At 41.1% G+C, this 19,131-nt stretch overlaps 1 protein-coding gene across 2 annotated transcripts; it reads left to right on the top strand.

The window, feature by feature from the left end:
* The first annotated feature begins 6,462 nt into the window (after window positions 1-6,462).
* LOC133894737 (beta-sesquiphellandrene synthase-like) lies at window positions 6,463-10,406 on the top strand. Of its 2 annotated transcripts, none has more exons than XM_062334899.1 (7): window positions 6,463-6,643; window positions 6,722-6,974; window positions 7,434-7,797; window positions 7,880-8,098; window positions 9,137-9,272; window positions 9,393-9,644; window positions 9,881-10,406. In XM_062334899.1, exons 1-7 carry the CDS (start codon window positions 6,521-6,523, stop codon window positions 10,166-10,168), a joined length of 1,635 nt encoding a protein of 544 aa, XP_062190883.1. In that variant the 5' UTR covers window positions 6,463-6,520; the 3' UTR covers window positions 10,169-10,406. The 2 variants fall into 2 exon arrangements, with proteins under 2 accessions (XP_062190883.1, XP_062190884.1); XM_062334900.1 differs by having other exon boundaries at window positions 7,931-8,098.
* Window positions 10,407-19,131: the final 8,725 nt, after the last annotated feature.

Consider the following 19,131-nt stretch of genomic DNA (forward strand, 5'->3'; position numbering starts at 1 on the left):
TAAAATTATTACCGGAGCATATTTTACAGAGAGGGTTGCAACGGGAAAATTTGGCTAGTTTGTACTCATAGGATGGTTCGGTGTTGGGTCGATGTTCAGCGGATGATGTCACCAGACTATTTCTCGGTAGTAACAGGTAATGACAGCTGCAACAGTGGAAATGGAAGTTTGTACTCACCGGATTGTCCGGTGTGAGTAAGGAGATACTCACCGGATCATCCGATGTTAACAGAAAAAATGGGTGGTTAGGCAACAGCTATAATTTGGATCTCTAGCCTATAAATACCCCTTCACTTGGTTTCATTTCTCCCTCTTGCATCCCAGAGGAGTTCATACGTTGTGTGTGTCATCCAGAAGCAAAAGACAGCACTTGAGTTGATTTCTAAATCCCTAATTGAAGATTAAAAATATCATTAGTGCTTGGAGAGTAGCAAGTATGCATCTAGCTGTAGTCTAGGTTTGATCTTAGTCAAGTGAAGCTATTGGCTTGTTATTTTTGATGGTTGGTAACACCTAGCTGGTCTTTGTGACTGGTGGTGTCTCCTTAAGCTTTTTGAGTTCTTGTGAGAGCTCTGGGAATAGCTATGTACTTGGCTTGATACTCGTCAATTTGGAGATGGAGAAGTGACAATTATGAGGGAGCATTTGAGTCTTGTGACTCAAGGGAGAGCAATATCCTTGGTGGATGCTCCAACAAGGATTAGGGAGAGTGCCAACTCCTCGATACCTAAAAAAAATCCGATGTTCTCTTATCTATTTCTTCACTATTCCGTAATTTATTTTGAGCATTTATATTTTTGTAAGCTTTCAATTTCGTATTTTTTTAGTGTCTTTGCTTGCTTGTTTAGTTGCCTTCTCCTAGCTTGTTCATGTAGTCACATTTCTTTTCATCCAAACTAATGTTATTATTTGTTCTAGTTTTCGATAAAAGTTTTTAAATTATCCAATTCACCCCTCTCTTAGGCCTTTCAATCCTTTCAAACACTCAATTCTTGCCCCATTTTTCTTGGTGCAAGTTTCACATTTCGCAGTCCTTTACTTGCTTTCGTTGACCAGTCTGCAGCAAAATGCCACAAAAATGAATGGTTCAGCTGTTTGCCAATGTGAAAAATACCACTGATAAAACTTGACTATAGCAGTGAGTGGCAAATGTTTCAGTAATAGTTAGATGACACAAAATGGATTTGTCTTCTTTGTGTTTGTCTCCTATCATACGTGCAACGCATAGCGCATGAAATTAGGAACACAAACGGCACACTCGTCGTACAGCCGTCGCTACCTGCATGCAGTGCAACCATCATTTGGCTTCAATTCGTACCTGCATTCTGAGGCGCGGTCGTTCAGCAACTTTCTAAAAGGTGTACACTACCAAAGCATATGGTGACAATGGAGGTGGCCAGGTGGGTACTTCCCTGGCTTCCACATCGTTTTTTCATTCACGGAGAATCTTTTGCACCAGTTATGTTGCATTGACTATCCTTTGAACCATCGAACTTGAAAGTGACCAACAGTGACGCTTCAACCAAATATAATTGGCAATTTTGTTCAAAATCGCTTTAACCCCCAATTCTTGCCCCATTTTTCTTGGTGCAAGTTTCACATTTCGCAGTCCTTTATTTGCTTTCGTTGACCAGTCTGCAGCAAAATGCCACTAAAATGAATGATTCAGCTGTTTGCCAATGTGAAAAAAACCACTGATAAAACTTGACTATATCAGTGAGTGGCAAATGTTTTAGTAATAGTTAGATGACACAAAATGAGGGTTTAAAGATGTCTATATACAAGACTAGCTATATGCAGCATCTCTATAGTGGGGATTGATAAAACTATAGTCAGTTTTGACTATATGCAAGTACCAGTCAGTTAATGTCTAGTTACAGTGTGCCTCCGTCCAGAAATTTCCAATATTGCTACCCACGCTCGGGAGGAATGATCAGGACCTATCCTCTTGGCACACGTCCGTGCGACTAGCGCTGGAGAGAGCGAAATTTCCCAAAATTTGGTGGCAACTGGCAACGTAGTGCAAGGGCATTTGACCGTCTGACTGAAGTAACATCAAACATGTACTCTGATTGAGACATAGGGCAAGCTAACAATGCCGAATTTTTGTAACAACCCAAATTCAGAGTAAAAAAAATTTATTTATACAAAATAAAATAAATTAATAGAATATATAAAGGCTAATAAGTATATATACCTATTACTACTATAGAACATGTTATAAATAGCGGCTCATCTATACCGGTTGTATAAAAACCGTCATTGAAAATATATCACTACCTGTTCTTAACGAGGCCCGTCCAAACAGTGATTGAGCCATTAGAACTAACACTGAAACTAAGTATCAGTACCGGTTTATGTTACAAACTGGCACTGATATCAGTAGACCCGAAATTTTAATAAACTCTAATTTTAGCTCATGGCTTAGGTCCGGCTCCTCTCTCTTTATCTATCTCTTATCTCTTCACGCCCGCACACACCGGCTCGATCTCTCTCTTTCTCTCTCTCTCATGTATCTCATCACGCCCGCACTCACCAGCCTCCTCCCCCAAGCCTCGCTCACCCCCCCCCTCTCTCTCTCCCCTCACTAGCCTCCCTCACTAGCTTCTCTCTCTCTCTCTCTATCTCTATCTCACCTCACCGGCCTCCTCCCAGCGTACCCCACCAGCAAACTCTGCCCCTTGCGAGATCCACAGTAGGATCCGACGGATCCGGCCATGGATCTCGCTAGGGTCAGAGATCCGCGCTAGCCACCGCCAAGGCAGGCTCCTCGGAGCTGGCTCGAGCCACTACCGTGCCTGCTGGCTCGCCGTTGCAATGGAAGACGAGGCACAACAGGGAGGATCCCTGTTGTGGGCCCTCCTCCCACACGGCGATGGTGGTGCCCTCCTCTAGCATGGTGAGGACGGTTACCTGGTCCACCTTCTCGACACAATCCATCGTCGCCTTGGGCAGCAGCGGCGACAGGTCCGTAGGAAGCAGCCTCCTGGGGCGTGGGTCTAAGGGAGCAGAATGTGGCGGGGAGCGGCGGCCCTGGGAGCGAACGGTTCCGAGGGCAGTGGGTCCCAGGGTGACGGGTATGAGGGTGGTGGCTCCAAGGGCAGTGGATTTGAAAGCATAGTGGGACCAAGGACGACTCCTCCAAGGGTAGCTCATGGTCGACGTCAAGAAGAACAGTGGTGGCAGCCTTCGTGCTATGTGATGTGTGCTGTGGCGGCGGCCTTCGTGCCGTCGTGTTTCCTTGTGCAGGGCAGAGCAAGGCAAGTTGTGGCATGGCAGAGGCGGCAGAGCACGCCAGCAATGGCGGCAGCTAAGCCGGCTCGAAATCGAGTAGCCTCGTCTACCACCACCGCTGGTGTGCTTAGTCGCCCCTGTCGTGCCACAGCTCGAGCTTGTTTCTTTTTTTGCTCCCCAGAACACATATCATTGTTGGTTTAAGATCCAACAATGATATTTGTGATTTTCACTACCGAGTAACAACTGCCGGTTCTAAAACTGGCAGTGATGGGGTTTTGGAACTGACATTGATCAACATTTCCGTGGTAGTGTATATAAGTATAAACAAACAGTTTTTAATTTTGTTTGCAAATGTTGATTTATATTTGTTTGAATTTCTTGAATATATTTTGCTTGATTTATAGTGTATATTAAATTTTATATATACATGTATGTATTTGTAAATACAAGGAACAGGAAATAGAAAAAGGGGAGAGTCAAGTCAAGTACAACACAGGACTGACATTTCCTTCTCTAGTCAGGGAAGCCATAATCAGTCAGTAAGAAGTATATCTATAGGGAGTTTCTAATAACAGAACTGGATGTGCGAAACTTGTGTCAAGAGGGGTGTGGGGCCGGCCCACCAAAGTGCTGCTCATGGATGAAATATCGACCGGGAAATCAATAAGTAGTTGCCCTTCTCCGGCTCGGGAAAAGCTGCGAACTCATACTTGGCCATTACAGATATTCATTAAAGGGTTGAGTAAAGAAAAGAAAAAAAGAAATTAAACCTAGGCCGAGACCGCCTCTCCTCGGCCCAACCCACCCTCTGTCTCCCTTTATCTTCCACCGGCCCGACTGCACCCCTCCTTCTGGCCCGAGATGGCGCAACCCCACTCTCTCCCTCACCCTCTCTCTTCTCTCTGTACTGGGCTACAACGCTTTGCTCCGGCCCAACTCTGTGCACCCTCATGCCAGCCCAGCTCGCCGCTTCGTTCTTCATGTTCCCACTCTCTCTTTGTTCTTGTCCGGCAAAAACACAACAACGAAAGGAACCACGTCGACCCACCCATAACTGAGCTAGACTTCGCCCAGAGGTTACCAAAACACGTTCACCTAAGCATCGCGAAGCCATAGCCCATCCTTGGTGGCTTGATGGCTCATCCGGGTTGAGATCTTGTCTTTGAGACTAGGTGGCTCAATAGCCGTGATCGGGTGCCGACCGGGAGCATATCTTTGATGGAGCTCCAACGTGGACTAGGGGTAGCATTTATTCCATCGATACCACGGGAAAAAATTCTTGTACTGAGTTTGCTCTCTCTACTTTATTTACGTTTCCGTATTTATTTACTTGCAATTTACCTTCTTATATAGGTTGCAAGCACTTTGATCGGTAGAGTAGACACACTAGATAAACCTAGAGCACATTTAGTTAAAAATTGATATAGGTTTATCTTGTGGAGTTTTTGGAGCCGAATAGATTCTAAATGTCCCAATTCACCTCCTCTTAGGACGTCACCCAACCCTCACAGCGGCCACATCTTTTATTTTGGTGAACATTAATTCTAGAGACGAAGAATTATTAGTGTGATTTAAATCAATGATTCTAGAGATTAGTAATTAAAGCTCGGATAAATTCTTGCCTGCATGTTTAAATTTTGATTTTTTTTAGATTAAGTATCACTACCGGCTCGTAGCTGAAACCGATGGTGATAAGTATATCAATCGACAAATTGGAGCCAAGAACCGGTAATGATACAAACTATCACTGCCGATTCATATAACTAACCGACAGTGATAATCCATGATTACCATTGTCATTTAATCATTACAAGTTAAAAAACTGGCAGTGATGTAGTTTTTAAACCGACAATAATGACCCTTTCTATAGTCGTGCCCCCTCAATATTCCACGTCTTTCACCCAAGTTCCCGAGGTGGATTAGCCACTGAGACCCCATCCTTGACAAGCTTTGAACGGTTTCGCCACTACTCATCGTCATCAACCTCTTCTAAGCTTCTTCGATGATGATGATACATATAACCTAGGTATGATCGTCGTGCTTCCCTGGTGCTTTTTCCCCCACTCTTCCTTAAGATCCACCCATGGGAGCCCACTTCTGATGAGTTTGCTGGTCGAGCGCCGCCGTCCAGAGCCGCCGCCGTGTCTGACGCAGGAGATGAGCATGATCATGCCGTGGTCGTTCGATCCAAAGTCAGCGATCATGATTAGAAGATTGAATACCCCTAGATGTGTTAAACCCTACCATTGGATCTGTCCTATGCGGCCAGGATTAGAAATGGGATAACAGTTCAGTTAGATCTAATCTTAGCTGTTTATTTTGAGATAGACAATTTAGATTTAATGAACCCATCACCCAGTCAGCTGTTGCGTAGATCAACGGTTTAATGACAAAATAAGTACCAATCAGTTTTGTCGATCAGAACACGTGTTCTGTACTGTGTATACATACATGTCCATACACGAACACACTTGTCCAAACGAAGAACACAAAGCTGGCTCTTACCAAAGCGTACGATCAGGACGGATTGGAACTTTCTAGAAGGTGTACTACGGAATCATGGCTTTATTTCATTTGTTCATAAGCTTAGATGGCGACGATGGAGGTTGTTCGGGGAAAATATTAGGTGTTATAAAGAGTTTATTCGGAGCCCTCAAGCTCTGGACTTCAGTCTGGATTCTCTGAAGAAACTAAAAGTTCTTTGAGGCTGTGGACCCCTCTGGCCACCGCCTCTCGAGACAGGAGAAATATCTATCCTCCGAAAAGAATATCTGCAAAAGAAAAACACCAACTGCAATTGGTCTGACACGATATAATCGACAGTTAATACTGGTGCAAATGGTAACTGCCCTGACATCCTAATGCAAGTAGAGACTACTCTGACACCTGGGATAGTATGGCGTCGCAGTTTATGACTGGTTAAGCCCTCACTTTTTAGGCCAGTTCACATCCTGAAATCCTCCGCTCACTGGTTAACTTGGTAGCCACCTGGGTTTAAGACGGACATAGCGTCCATGTTCATAGTATTTTCAAGAAGACGAAATGGATCTGTCTTCTTTGTTCTTGTCTCCTCTCTTACGTGCAAGCATCATTGGACTCTTATGCCTGCATGGATGCAATACAAGCATCATTTGACTTGTATGCAATTCGTACCTGCATGCTGAGGCGCGGTCGCTCGGCAACGTAATGTTGCTGCTCTCCCTAGCCTATAAGTACACCGCAATACTACAGTAATCGGCAAGAGGAAGAACAAAGAAAACTAATTCAGATAGATATCGAGAAGATGGCGTCTACGCCTGCAGTTTGCTCCGTCAATGAAGTTCAGGGGCTGCGAAAGGCTCCGACCTTTCACCCAAGTCTGTGGGGTGATTTCTTCGCCACTTTCCAGCCACCCACTGCACATCAGGTAACATCGGTATCAGAATGATGGTACATGACATTCTGATCCACAAAACTGACTGGTATACTTGCTTGTCATGTGCAGCGTGCATACATGGCAGAAAGAGCCGAAGTGTTAAAAGAACAAGTTAGGAAGATGCTGAAGGGCGCAAATGAAGTACCAAAAATACTGGATCTTGTAATCACACTGCAACGGCTTGGACTGGATAATCATTACGAGAATGAGATGGACGAGCTGTTGAACTTTGTTTACAATTCTGATTACGATGATAAAGATCTGAATTTAGTTTCAGTGCGATTTTATCTTCTACGAAAGAATGGCTATGCTGTGTCATCTGGTAAGGCCTTTTTGTTAGTAGGAAAAATGCTTAAAAGACAATCATAGACTACAGTTACAACTTACTACGTAAAACCACAAAAAGTGCACTGAAAAGTATATTAAGAAATTGTGAACGTTATTAACCAAAATCATAATACTGTTTATCATGCTTTATGCTATTTCGATGTCCATGCCTCATTTGATGACTTCAGTACCATTTTTGGGGGCATTGGTATGTAAGGATCAAATGGTTTTATTATCAACATAGATCTTTATGAATATGTATATCAGCATGTCCGTAGCTACTATGCACTAATGTACCATCAGCTATTTTCAACTGCTCAAATCCCAAGACATGCAGGTAAAATTGAAGGTATCATGGTAAAATGTTCCCAATCCAATGAAACCTTTGACGTGTTGTATTTGATTTGTATACTTTTGGAGCTAAAGAACTAATATTCCTTGCTTGACTTTGCAGATGTGTTTCTAAACTTTAAAGATAAGGAAGGAAATTTTGTTGCTGATGATATAAAAAGTCTCTTGAGCTTATATAATGCAGCATACCTTAGGACACATGGGGAGAAAGTACTTGATGAAGCTATTATATTCACTAGAGGCCAACTTAAAGCTGCATTAGGTTCTTTGGAATCGACATTAGCAGATGAAATATCTCTTGCCCTTCAAACACCTCTCTTTCGAAGGGTTAGAATATTGGAAACAAGAAATTATATCCCAATTTACGAAAGGCAGGCTGCACGAAATGAGGCCATATTAGAGTTTGCAAAATTTAATTTCAACCTTCTTCAACTTCTTTATTGTGAGGAGTTAAAAAAGATCACACTGTGAGTTAATTCAAATTTTGAATTTTAAAATTCTCTTCAATTAAGTCAATTACACAATATATTCACCTTTTTGTCATCACAGGTGGTGGAAGCAGCTAAATGTTGAAACAAATTTATGTTTTATTCGAGACAGAATCGTGGAAATGCATTTCTGGATGACAGGAGCATGCCCTGAGCCCAAATATTCTCTTTCACGTGTTATACTCACGAAGATGACAGCCTATATCACCATACTAGATGACATAATGGATACCTACAGTACAACTGAGGAGGCAATGCTGCTTGCTGAGGCAATATACAGGTACGAGAGTCTCCTTTGCAATCTAATAATGATATTTTAATTTTATCTTCTACCCCATCCTCACTGGTAAATGTATATGCATTTATTTGCCATTTTTTGCATATGAAAAACATTTGTCATGCTGAGGGCTTCATAGGTGGCAGTAGCTGCACAGCGTGATGCAACGGCAGATTAATATTTGGGTTAATTTAGGATGTTATCTCTAGTAATTGTTTATTTGGATAGGATTATTATGAGTAGAGATCTTAGGGGACAAGTCGAGTCAAGGACACAAAAGGCTAGATATTACATTGTTGTTTGTCAAAACCAAGCGAGCATTGGCAGAGCTTCAGACCAAAAGGAAGGACCAAAACTAGAAGGTGAACGAGTTAGGAATTCAGTATGTCTATTTCAAAGCTCAAACACTACTATGCCACCTATAAATTGCACACTTATAGGTTTGCAACAGCGTAAGACACATGTTAGCCTATATAAAGCTCCATCCATGCAAGCATGAAGGATAAAACTAGCCTTTCTCCTCAGCTACGGTCTAATTCTCCCTATCCCATGCACCTTTTACCCATTCCTTTATTGTTCTAAAGGGACCCTTCCTATCCCCATCGGCTCTGGCCACTGGACCTTACACCCACATCCCTCACAATGCCTCGCATTTGTGAGCAAGGTATGTAGGCGTAGCCTAATATTCCCCTCTTTTGGCCAAGGTGCTTCTTCCTCTCCCTTAAAATCCCTCCCCTCTCGCTCCCCTAGCACCACAACTAACCAAGCCCACTTACTATGGGCTACTCTACTAAAAAAATCTTATTGCTGATTAGTAATTACAAAAAATTCATCTATGAAATGTTTAATGCCAATGATTGTAAGAGTTTCATACAAATTAGTTCTACTGCTAGTAAAAAAACAATAATATTTCTACTACTGAAGAAAATAACCATTTTGGAATATATATCCCCATTAACAAATATTTTTAATTTTTATTCCAAACTTCGCATAAAACGCACTTCAGCTAATAAAATGTTGTCAATGAATTGTAAAATGCAGGTGCGAGGCGAATGCGATAGAACTACTTCCAGGATACATGAAGGATTTCTACTTGCACTTATTGAAGACATTTGATTCGTGTGAGGATGAACTAGGACCAAACAAAAGCTATCGGGTGTTTTATCTCAAAGAATTGGCAAGTATTGTATTTGATGTGTTAATATATTGATTTTAGACCTTTCTTCAAAAAATCAGTATGGCTTCACAATTTTATGAATATATAATATGAATTCACATATTTGTACGTCTAATGCAGTTGAAGATGTTGGTGCGAGGATACTTTCAGGAGATAAAATGGCGTGATGAACATTATGTTCCAGAAACAATCAACGAACATCTAGAACTTTCAGGAGTAACTGTTGGAGTTTTTCAACTAGTATGTTCTTCACTTGTTGGGATGGGTGACATCATAACGAAGGAAATTCTTGACTGGCTATTGACATATCCAGGACTTTTAAAGTGTCTCTCAACATTTGCACGACTCTCCAATGACATTGCATCAATAAAGGTCTTTCTCTGTCTTTACTTTACACATGTGTAGGAACATTTGTGTGTATTATGCACCGTAGAATTGCTACATTATTTAGTGAAATTGAACTTCACCATCAAATATAATCTTGTAACCAAATACCGCATGATAAAGGTAAATAATTTAATAACTGTAGTAGGAAAGTACCTCAATAATAAAAGACATTATTACAACACACATGTAGTAAATCTATTTAATAATTCTCCGTGTTGCAGCGTGAGCAAATAGGGGGGCACCACGCTTCTACTGTCCAATGTTATATGTTGCAGCATGGGACAACAATGCACGATGCATGTGAGAAGATAAAAGAGCTAATTGAAGATTCATGGAAGGATATGATTAAATTCTACCTTACACCAACAGAACAGCCTAAGGTCGTGGCACAAACAGTTGTTGATTTTGCAAGGACTGGGGACTACATGTACAAGAAAACAGATGCATTTACATTTTCCCATACTATCAAAGATATGATAGCATTACTCTATGTGGAGCCATTATTCTAAACTCTGAAAACACCCTTTTACCAGCTATCATACTCCAAATACAATCTTTGACCGGCCACTTTCAGCTGTATTAAATAAAGTGGAGATCGACCGCCAGACTCGTGTTCACCAAATTGTAGCAGTTACGGTAGAGTAAGAGAAATGTTGCAATGGGTAGAGTATGAAACGTGTCATCTGCTCATTGCCTCATTAAATGTATTGTGTTACCCTCCCAAGTAATATTGTTCGTTTTTCCTATTTGTTGCTCTGTTCTTCAATCTTTGCTATGACTACTGATTGGTGCAAAAAATATGATACAATGGTAGATATTTTAAAATTATGAGCAGGTGTTCCTTATCATAGTTTGCTGCATATATATGATCCACATGAGTTCAAAAAGTATGTTTGGTCTTTCGTTTGGGGAAGTGATTGTTTGGTTATAACTTAAAAGATCTATTTGGGGAAGTATTCGTATTCGTGCCTGATTCCACCAAATCAAGTTCACCCAGTAACCTAATGACGTAGCCAAAAGTAGAAAGTGGACTCTGAAATTCCTCCTGATGAATTGCTCTTCTCCTCGCAACCCATATAGCCCAGCATGTCACCAGGAGCTTTGTGAACACCGGTGTTGGTGCGGAATTGGGTAACACCTCGTCAACATGGGTCCGTCAAGGATACTTGTCGCTTTTCGCAGCTACGTGCGACTTGTTTACAAGAAAACAAAGCAAAAATTTTGACCGGCAACCTTGGGGATCGTCGCCTAGACGATTTACGAGAAAATCGACAAAAACTGCCACCCAAACCACAGGGATTCGAAGTAGCAGCGAAGAACTAAACCTAAATTGTAGGAAAGTAAAGGCAAAATGAAAATTAGATGCAATAGATGCGATTGGCTGATAGATATGCAATCGGCCTCCACCCCTCAACTATTTATAAGAGGGGGTATGATCTTGACCCTAGGGAATTGAAGTAGGACTCTATTCCAACCCTAAACACACCCTGTTCAGCCAAAATTATGAATAAGATCTGAAAAAAATCCATGAATACACTTCGATATGGTTTCGGACTGAACCGAACCTTCTTCCTGTTGTTCGGCCAAAAGAATACTAGCACAAGCTAACAACGGTTTTTCTAACACAAAGAACATCCCTCTATTCACTCGATACCCGGATGCTTGCTGCGCTAAATCATTTGCCCTCATATTCTTTTCTCTAGATATGTGAACGATGGTGAAATCATCCAAACTTGCTATGATATCTAAGCATCTATCAAAATAGCTATTTAGTGACCCATCAAAGCATTGATAAACTCTAGAAACTTGCTGCACCACTAATAATGAATCACCAAACACTTCTACGTGTGTCACGCCCATGGACCTTAAAATTTGCAAACCTAACAAAAGAGCTTCGTACTCGGCTTGATTGTTGCTACAAAAGTATTATAAGCGAATCAATGTTTCAAAAACAACACCTCTAAGTGAAATTAAAATAATGCCAACACCTTGACCTTCTCTACAAGCCGAGCCATCAAAGTATGATTTCCATAGACACACACTAATCAAACTAATCAATGCATCATTATCAATATGATGATCAACAATACAATTAGCAATGATTTAGCTTTTCATAGATCTTAACGATTCATAAGGCAAATCATATTCAATCAAAGCATATGCCCACTTTCCGATTCTACCACTCAAAATCGGCTTTTGCAACATGTACTTAATAACGTCGATTTGGCATGCAACCACACAAGTACTAGAAAGCAAATAATGTCTCAACTTGGTGCATGCATAATATAAAGATAAACACAATTTTTCAATAAATACATATCTTGTTTCCGCATCCAACAGATGCCAGCTGAAATAAGTGATCACATATTCTTTCCCTTCACTTTCTTGTGTAAAAACAACACCTATTACCGTCTCTTGTGCAGCAACATATAGCCAAAATAGAATCCCAGCCTTAGGCGCCATTAACACGGGAGGTGATGACAAATATTTTTTGATGTCATCAAAAGCTCGTTGCTGTTCTACCCCCCAAGTAAAATCGGCTTCTTTCTTTAATTGAAGTATGGGAGTAAAAGCACTAATCTTGCTGGATAAGTTAGATATGAAACACCTCAAGTAATTGATCTTTCCCAGCAATTTTTGGATATCTCTCTTTGATTGTGACGCTCCCAACTTATCTACAGCTGCTATTTTGTTAGGATCTATCTCTATGCCTCTTTCATGTATTATGAAACCTAAGAATTTGCCCGTCGATACACCAAAAGCATAGTTAAGTGGGTTCATCTTTAAACCATACCGATGCATTCTTTCAAAAGCTAAACGCAAATCGGCTAAATGACTATCCATAGAATCCGATTTGATAACAATATCATCGATATAAATATCCAAGATGACACCAAGCAAATCATGAAATATCAAATTCATAGCTCTTTGATAAGTAGCACTGTCATTCTTTAAACCAAATGTCATAAAAAACCATTCAAATAAACCAACAAAACCCAGGCAATAGAAAGCCGTTTTAGACATAACTTGTTCGGCCATGAAAATTTGATTATAGCCGGCATTACCATCCAAAAAACTAATAACTCTATAACCCGAAGCATCATTAATCAACATATCAGCGATAGGCATAGGATATTCATCTTTAGGAGTAGCTTTATTTAAATATCTAAAATCAATGTATACTCTCAACTTATCACTATTTTTCTTCTCAATCGGGACAATATTAAATATCCCTTTAGCATGTTTACAAGGATGAATAAACCCCGCAGCGAGCAACCGGCTTATTTCTTCTTTGATTCGCCCATACATGTTAGGATTAAATTTTCTAGCCCGTTGTTTGTGAGGTCTAAAACACGACATTATGGGAAGCCGATGCTCTACAAGCTCATGGCTAAGTCCCAGCATCTCATAATACTCCCAAGCGAAACAATCGATATATTCTTTGAGTAATGCAATCATTTCGCCCTTTTGAACATCATGCATGTTTTTATTCACAAATGTCGGCCTAGAAACAGTACCATCTCCTATATATACCTCTTCTAATGGATCGGCTGATGAAAAACCTTGTCCTAGCTTTTCTATCTCATTAAAATCATCAATAGTCTCACAAATATCATTCTTTTTAGACTGATATTGCTCCACACGCTGTTGCAACCATTCTAAATTACTTTGTTTATTCATTTATAACATTATATTACTAAGTCGAGATGAAGAAATCGGTTGTACAGACACGGGTACAAAACCATCTCAAGTAACACTAAGAAAATCGTACCCCAAAAGGTCTTGATCAGAGAGACATTTTACCTAATAAAATGTTGTAGTGACCATGCACGTCAGTGACGAAGAAGGCTGTAGGGATTGTCTTGCTCCCAATGGTGAGCTCCATGGAAATTATGCCCTTGTCCTCCGTAGGCTCACCGGTGAAGCCATTAAGCACCAAGTTTGTCTTTACGAGCTCTTTGTCTTCTTTTCCTAGCTTCTTGAAAACTAAATATGGCATTAGATTCACGGTGGCTCCACCATCCACTAGCATTCTCGAAATCGTCTTTCCATCAATATGTCCCTTGACATACAATAGTCTCAAATGTTGGCTCGATTCTTTGGGTTTTTCAAATATAGCTTCCTTCGGATCAAGATTTAGTTGAGCAACCTCTTCATCAACAGCTCGAAACTCCGAAGGTAAAACAAAAACCATATTGATATCCATATTATCATGCGACGGAGTGCCATCTCTAAGAATTGGAGAGTCTCCTAGCATATCATATTCATCATCACTAGATGTCACAATAGGCTCTATGACTTGCTTTACTCTCCATTCTTGCCGAATAGGCACCATTGGCTTGATTTCATTGGATACTTGATCTCTCACCTTTTCAGCTTATGCTTCTCCCAACTCTTGCTTGTGTACAACCCTTGTAGCCTCCTCTTTTGGGAGTGTGAGAGACCCCTAGGACACCACGGTGGTTGCGGCTTAGTCCCGGGCAGCAAGGACTTCTTCTTTTCAACCTTCCGATCGTCTGAACTAGCGATCGGCTTTGAACTAGGAATGGCTTCCTGAACATTTGCGCCATGGGCTGTTGTACTACTGTAGGTGGCACCTCCTTAAGCTCAAGATCAAAACCAACCACTCCTACAACTTCCCCTTTATTGCTGCCACTTGATCCGTCATTAGTCGAATGCTTTTGCACTTTGCTTTCATCAATAACTAGCTGTTTTTCTTTCTGTTCCAGATCTGATTTCTCATTAGAAACACTCATGTTCTTCACACGATAGACCTTCTTAACATGTCTCCTATTCCTCCTATTATTTGACTGATTTTTGGGATCAAACCGATCTTGTCTAGGACGAGATAGTCTGTCGAACGCTGAAGGTCGTGGTGCTGTCCACCCCGGGTGAAATAGTGCAAATGGCATAAAAGCTGGTGCCCAAGGTGCACACCAACCCCACGGCGGACATGGAGGAAAAACCATCAGAGGAGACCCCCACATCATAGGCATTGGCGGCACGAAAGGAGGGAACAAAGCTGCTACAATATTATCCTCACAGTGCCTCCTCCTCCCTTCAAACTCACGCTTTGGAGGTGATCTCGGATGTTTAAGAGCATTGGGCCGGCTGCCCCCCTTTTGGCCGGCCTTGCCACTCTCATACTTAGCCAAAAGTGTATTGAATGTAAGTTTTGGATTCTCATGCTTGTTGATAGCTTTGTTCTTATCTTCATTCACTTTTCAATGGCCAATTTTTGACTTTTAGGCTTGATCATCTTTGGCCTTACATTATCATCACCAATGATCACACTCTTGTATTTAGTCAATTCGGCTTGAGACGGCCAAAGCAAGACCTTCTTCCCTTCAAAGTTCATCATGTTGACGGGGAATGGATCATTATCTAGCTCCATCTTAGAATTTTCAGCAAACTTCAATCATCCTTCATTAATGGCCGATTAAACATGTTGACGGAAAACATTGCAATCATTAGTAGCGTGAGAATATGAATTATGCCATTTACAATATGTACGTTTCTTAATCTCCTCAAGTTATGGAATAACATGATCAGGAGACAAACTAATTTGCTTTTCTTGTAACAAGAGATCAAATATCCTATCACATTTAGTGACATCAAATGTGAATTTCATCTCTTCTTGCCGATTCTTTTGTGGAGTCGGCTTCAATGCGAAGCACACGAATGGCTTAGATTTGGACTTCCTTGTCCATTCGGCTACACACACATCTACACTATCATCTTCTGATGAATCGTCTTCATATTCAACTACATTAACACCCGGACGATCTACCTTGTGTTTTTCACTAAACCTTTGAACCTTTCTATGTTCTTTGGCACAGCTTTCTTGAGCCAGAGACCGCTGCAAAACTTGGTTCACATCTGAAAATTCTTGCCCCTCTAGCCTCTCTTTGATGTGTGCGAAACATTGAAACATCGGTTTTTAGAATATCTAAATCCTCTAATGTATTCACAAACAGACTCATTATACTATTGTGTAACCAATGTCAATGAGTTAATCTCAACTTCGTGTCTCCAGTATAAAAGTATTCATGAAACTTTTGCTCAAGTTGCGCCCATGTATAAATAGAATTAGGTGCAAGCGAAGTAAACCAAGTTAATGCATTGTTGTGAAAGTGATAAAGGAAACAAACGCAAACGACAAGCATCACTACTACTGGCTTCACCATATTGTGCAAGAAATTGCCCTATGTGTTCCATTGTGGTTCTACTATCCTCCCCATTAAACTTGACAAAATTAGGAACCTTAAACCCACGGGGATATGAAATCGTATCATAATAATAATCAGGATATAGCTTTTGATGAACACGTGCTCTCCCTTTAGGTTCTACCCCAAAGTGCTCCCTCAAAAGACTAGCCATCTCCTCTCTAATGTTCTCACGTCTCATAGGTTGTTTGGCTATGGGCCGAATAGGATTTGCACTACTTTGTAAAATACTTTGCAAAGGCACTACGGGCTGCGCATGTGTAGTATCTGGTGGAGATATATTGAAGTAAGTATCCAGTAATGGACCATAAGGGATGCCGGTACCTTGTGGAGGTATAGGAGGTTTGCTATACGCCACAATATTGTATGGAACTAGCGTATACTTGCTGAAATTTCAGTAACTCAATTATTAGCTATGTGCGGAACCGAACTAGTTAGGATAGATGAAGTGCTTGGAACCGGAAAAACCAATGATGAAACCTCCGGTTTACTAGTATTCAATATATTAAACGGAGGTGTTGCTGCATTAGCCGAACCCACGTTGGTCCGGCTTTGAATTTGTCGCATCGGCATGTTTTGTTGCATAGGTGTGGGTATCATAGACTGTGCCGATGAACTAAACGGGACATGCTGAAAATTGCCATAGTTATTAGGATTCGAAGCGCTAGCATCAAATGACAAAAGCTGTTTCAATGTGTCCGTAATGCTTTGCATGTTGTCCTTAATGCTTTGCATGTCAAAAGCTATAGAATCACATCGGCTATTAAGAGATTGATCTAAACCCCGAGCAAAAGTATCAATTTTATTACTCACTGCATCTCCTAAGGACTGATCAACCATATGCACAATGTATTCTTGCAAAGCATGGGGAACATCACTTATATTGGGCTTTACCTGAACTTGGTCGGCGGGTGGTGGAGAGTCTTCTTTAACACGTCTTGTCGTGTCTTCACATAGCGCGAAAGGAGTTGTTGCCGATGTCGTTCCACATCGACGTCGAGTGCCAAACGCGCTTCTTCCGACAACTCATCGTAGGATGTCGTTATGATGTTGTCTTTGTCGATCTCCGAAGTAGACATGGCTAGGGTTTTAGAATTCGACCAAGAAATAGCCAAAAAAACTTTGACCCAAGCGGAGTCTCTGATTTGTGTTGGCGCAGAATTGGGCAACACCTCGCCAACACGGGTCTGTGAAGGATACTTGTCGCTTTTCGCAGTGATGCGTGACTTGTTTACAAGCAAACAAGCAAAGGTTTCGACCGGCAACCTTGGGGATCGCCTCCCGGATGATTTACGAGCAAATCGATAAAGAACTGCCACTGAACTACAGGGATTTGAAATAGCAGCGAAGAACTAACCCTAAATCGCAGGAAAGTAAAGGCAAAACCAAAATTAGATGCAATAGATGCGATTGACTGATGAATATACAAGCAGCCTCCACCCCTCAACTATTTACAAGCGGGGTATGGTCTTGACACTAGGGAATCGAAGTAGGACACTATTTTCCTATCCTAAACACACCCTATTCGGCCAAAATGGCAAAAAAGATCCGAACAAATCCACGAATACACTTCGACACGATTTCAGACTGAACACTGGATGGTCCGGTGAGAACAAACTGTAGAACACCGGACCATCCGACGAGTTCACTCGGCCGAAACTCTAAGACTCGGTCTTACACACACTGGATATTCCGATGTCATATTTATACTCACCGGAGTATGTCATCGGACCAATATTTGCAGAGAGCAACTTTTGATGAGAGAGCACACCTGCCCTCACTGGATGCTCCAGTGTACACCACACACCCTCATCGGACTAATATTTGCAGAGAACAATTTTTTTGCAAAGTTTTCCTTTTCAACGCATCGGATGATCCGGCGATCATCAAAAATCTCACCGAACAATTTTCACTAGAGAATATTTTTCGGCTGAAAACCTTCTTTTTCTCACCGGATAGTCTGACGATGTCCTAGAATCTCCACCGGGCCATTTCTTCCAAAGAGCAAGTTTTCGATACAAATTGACCTTCTACATACCGGATAGTCCGTTGTTTACATCAGATCATTCGCCGGACTATTTTATACAGAGAGCATGATTTGCTGCACCAAATTCTCATCCCACTCTTCGGATAGTCCAGCATTCAATAAGCCCCTCACCGTACTATTTTTTCCAGAAAGTATGCCTTCTGACCGAAATCGAACTATAAGCACCGGAAGTCCGACGATGACAATACCGGTTGAGGCAAAGATTCGAGCATTAAAAAGAGACATTGTTTAGGATCATCCAACTGACATGTGCTGTATGTTCAGTTAGTTCTCCATGCTCACATCACTAGTACGGTCGAGCCTCAATCGTCTCAGTTAAGTCACTTCACTGGCGGAGGAAAAAACTCTTACGAGCAGTGAGATTTTTCCCTACTGCACCGCCCCAGCTCACCTAAAAAGCTTCCTGCGATCCTCCTCTCCGCCACGACACCACCACCGCTCCCTCTCATCTCTTAGCCATGCCCATTTCCCCGAATCAACCCCGTCCTTTGTACATCCCTAACCTTGGCCACCACCGTCGAATCTACCACCGCCGGTAAGCCTCCGCTCCGTCCAGTAGCAGAGCTAGGATTTTATCACTGGGTATGCTTATTGAACACCCTAAAATTTTAAATCCAATATACAAGTATAAAATTTGATAAATATACAATATAAATGTATTATGAAAAGTTTTCACATCATAAATCCAACAAATAAATTTGAAAATTGTGAAAACTACAATATAAATTGTCTAAATATGAAATAAAGTCTTACATAGATAGAAGCTTACTATACTTACTCTATAACTCTACTTTAAGCTTTTTCACAACTATAAAAGTCTCAATTATATCATTCTCACTAATTTTAGAGAAAACATCGCGCTCAATAAATATGACAAAACAATCGTTTAATAACTTACCAGCCATACTATTTCTCGATTTATTCTTCAATAGACTCATTGCTAAAAATACTCTTTCAACACTTGATACGATCAATACTAATTTAAGAAATAAGTACACCAAATCATAAAGAACATATTTATTTGTTTTAACAAACCTACATTTGCAATTAAAAAAACTTATTGGAGGGCTTGGTGTATATCAACCATGCTGAAATTTGTGCAAGAAGCTTCTTGACAAGTCTTCTGCATGTACTAAAAAAATAAGGCAAATCGACCTCCAGATCAAATGGCCGGAACCACATGTGCTGATTCTACGGC

Source organism: Phragmites australis, chromosome 16 (genome assembly GCF_958298935.1).
Source record: "Phragmites australis chromosome 16, lpPhrAust1.1, whole genome shotgun sequence".
Classification (NCBI taxonomy): Eukaryota; Viridiplantae; Streptophyta; class Magnoliopsida; order Poales; family Poaceae; genus Phragmites; species Phragmites australis.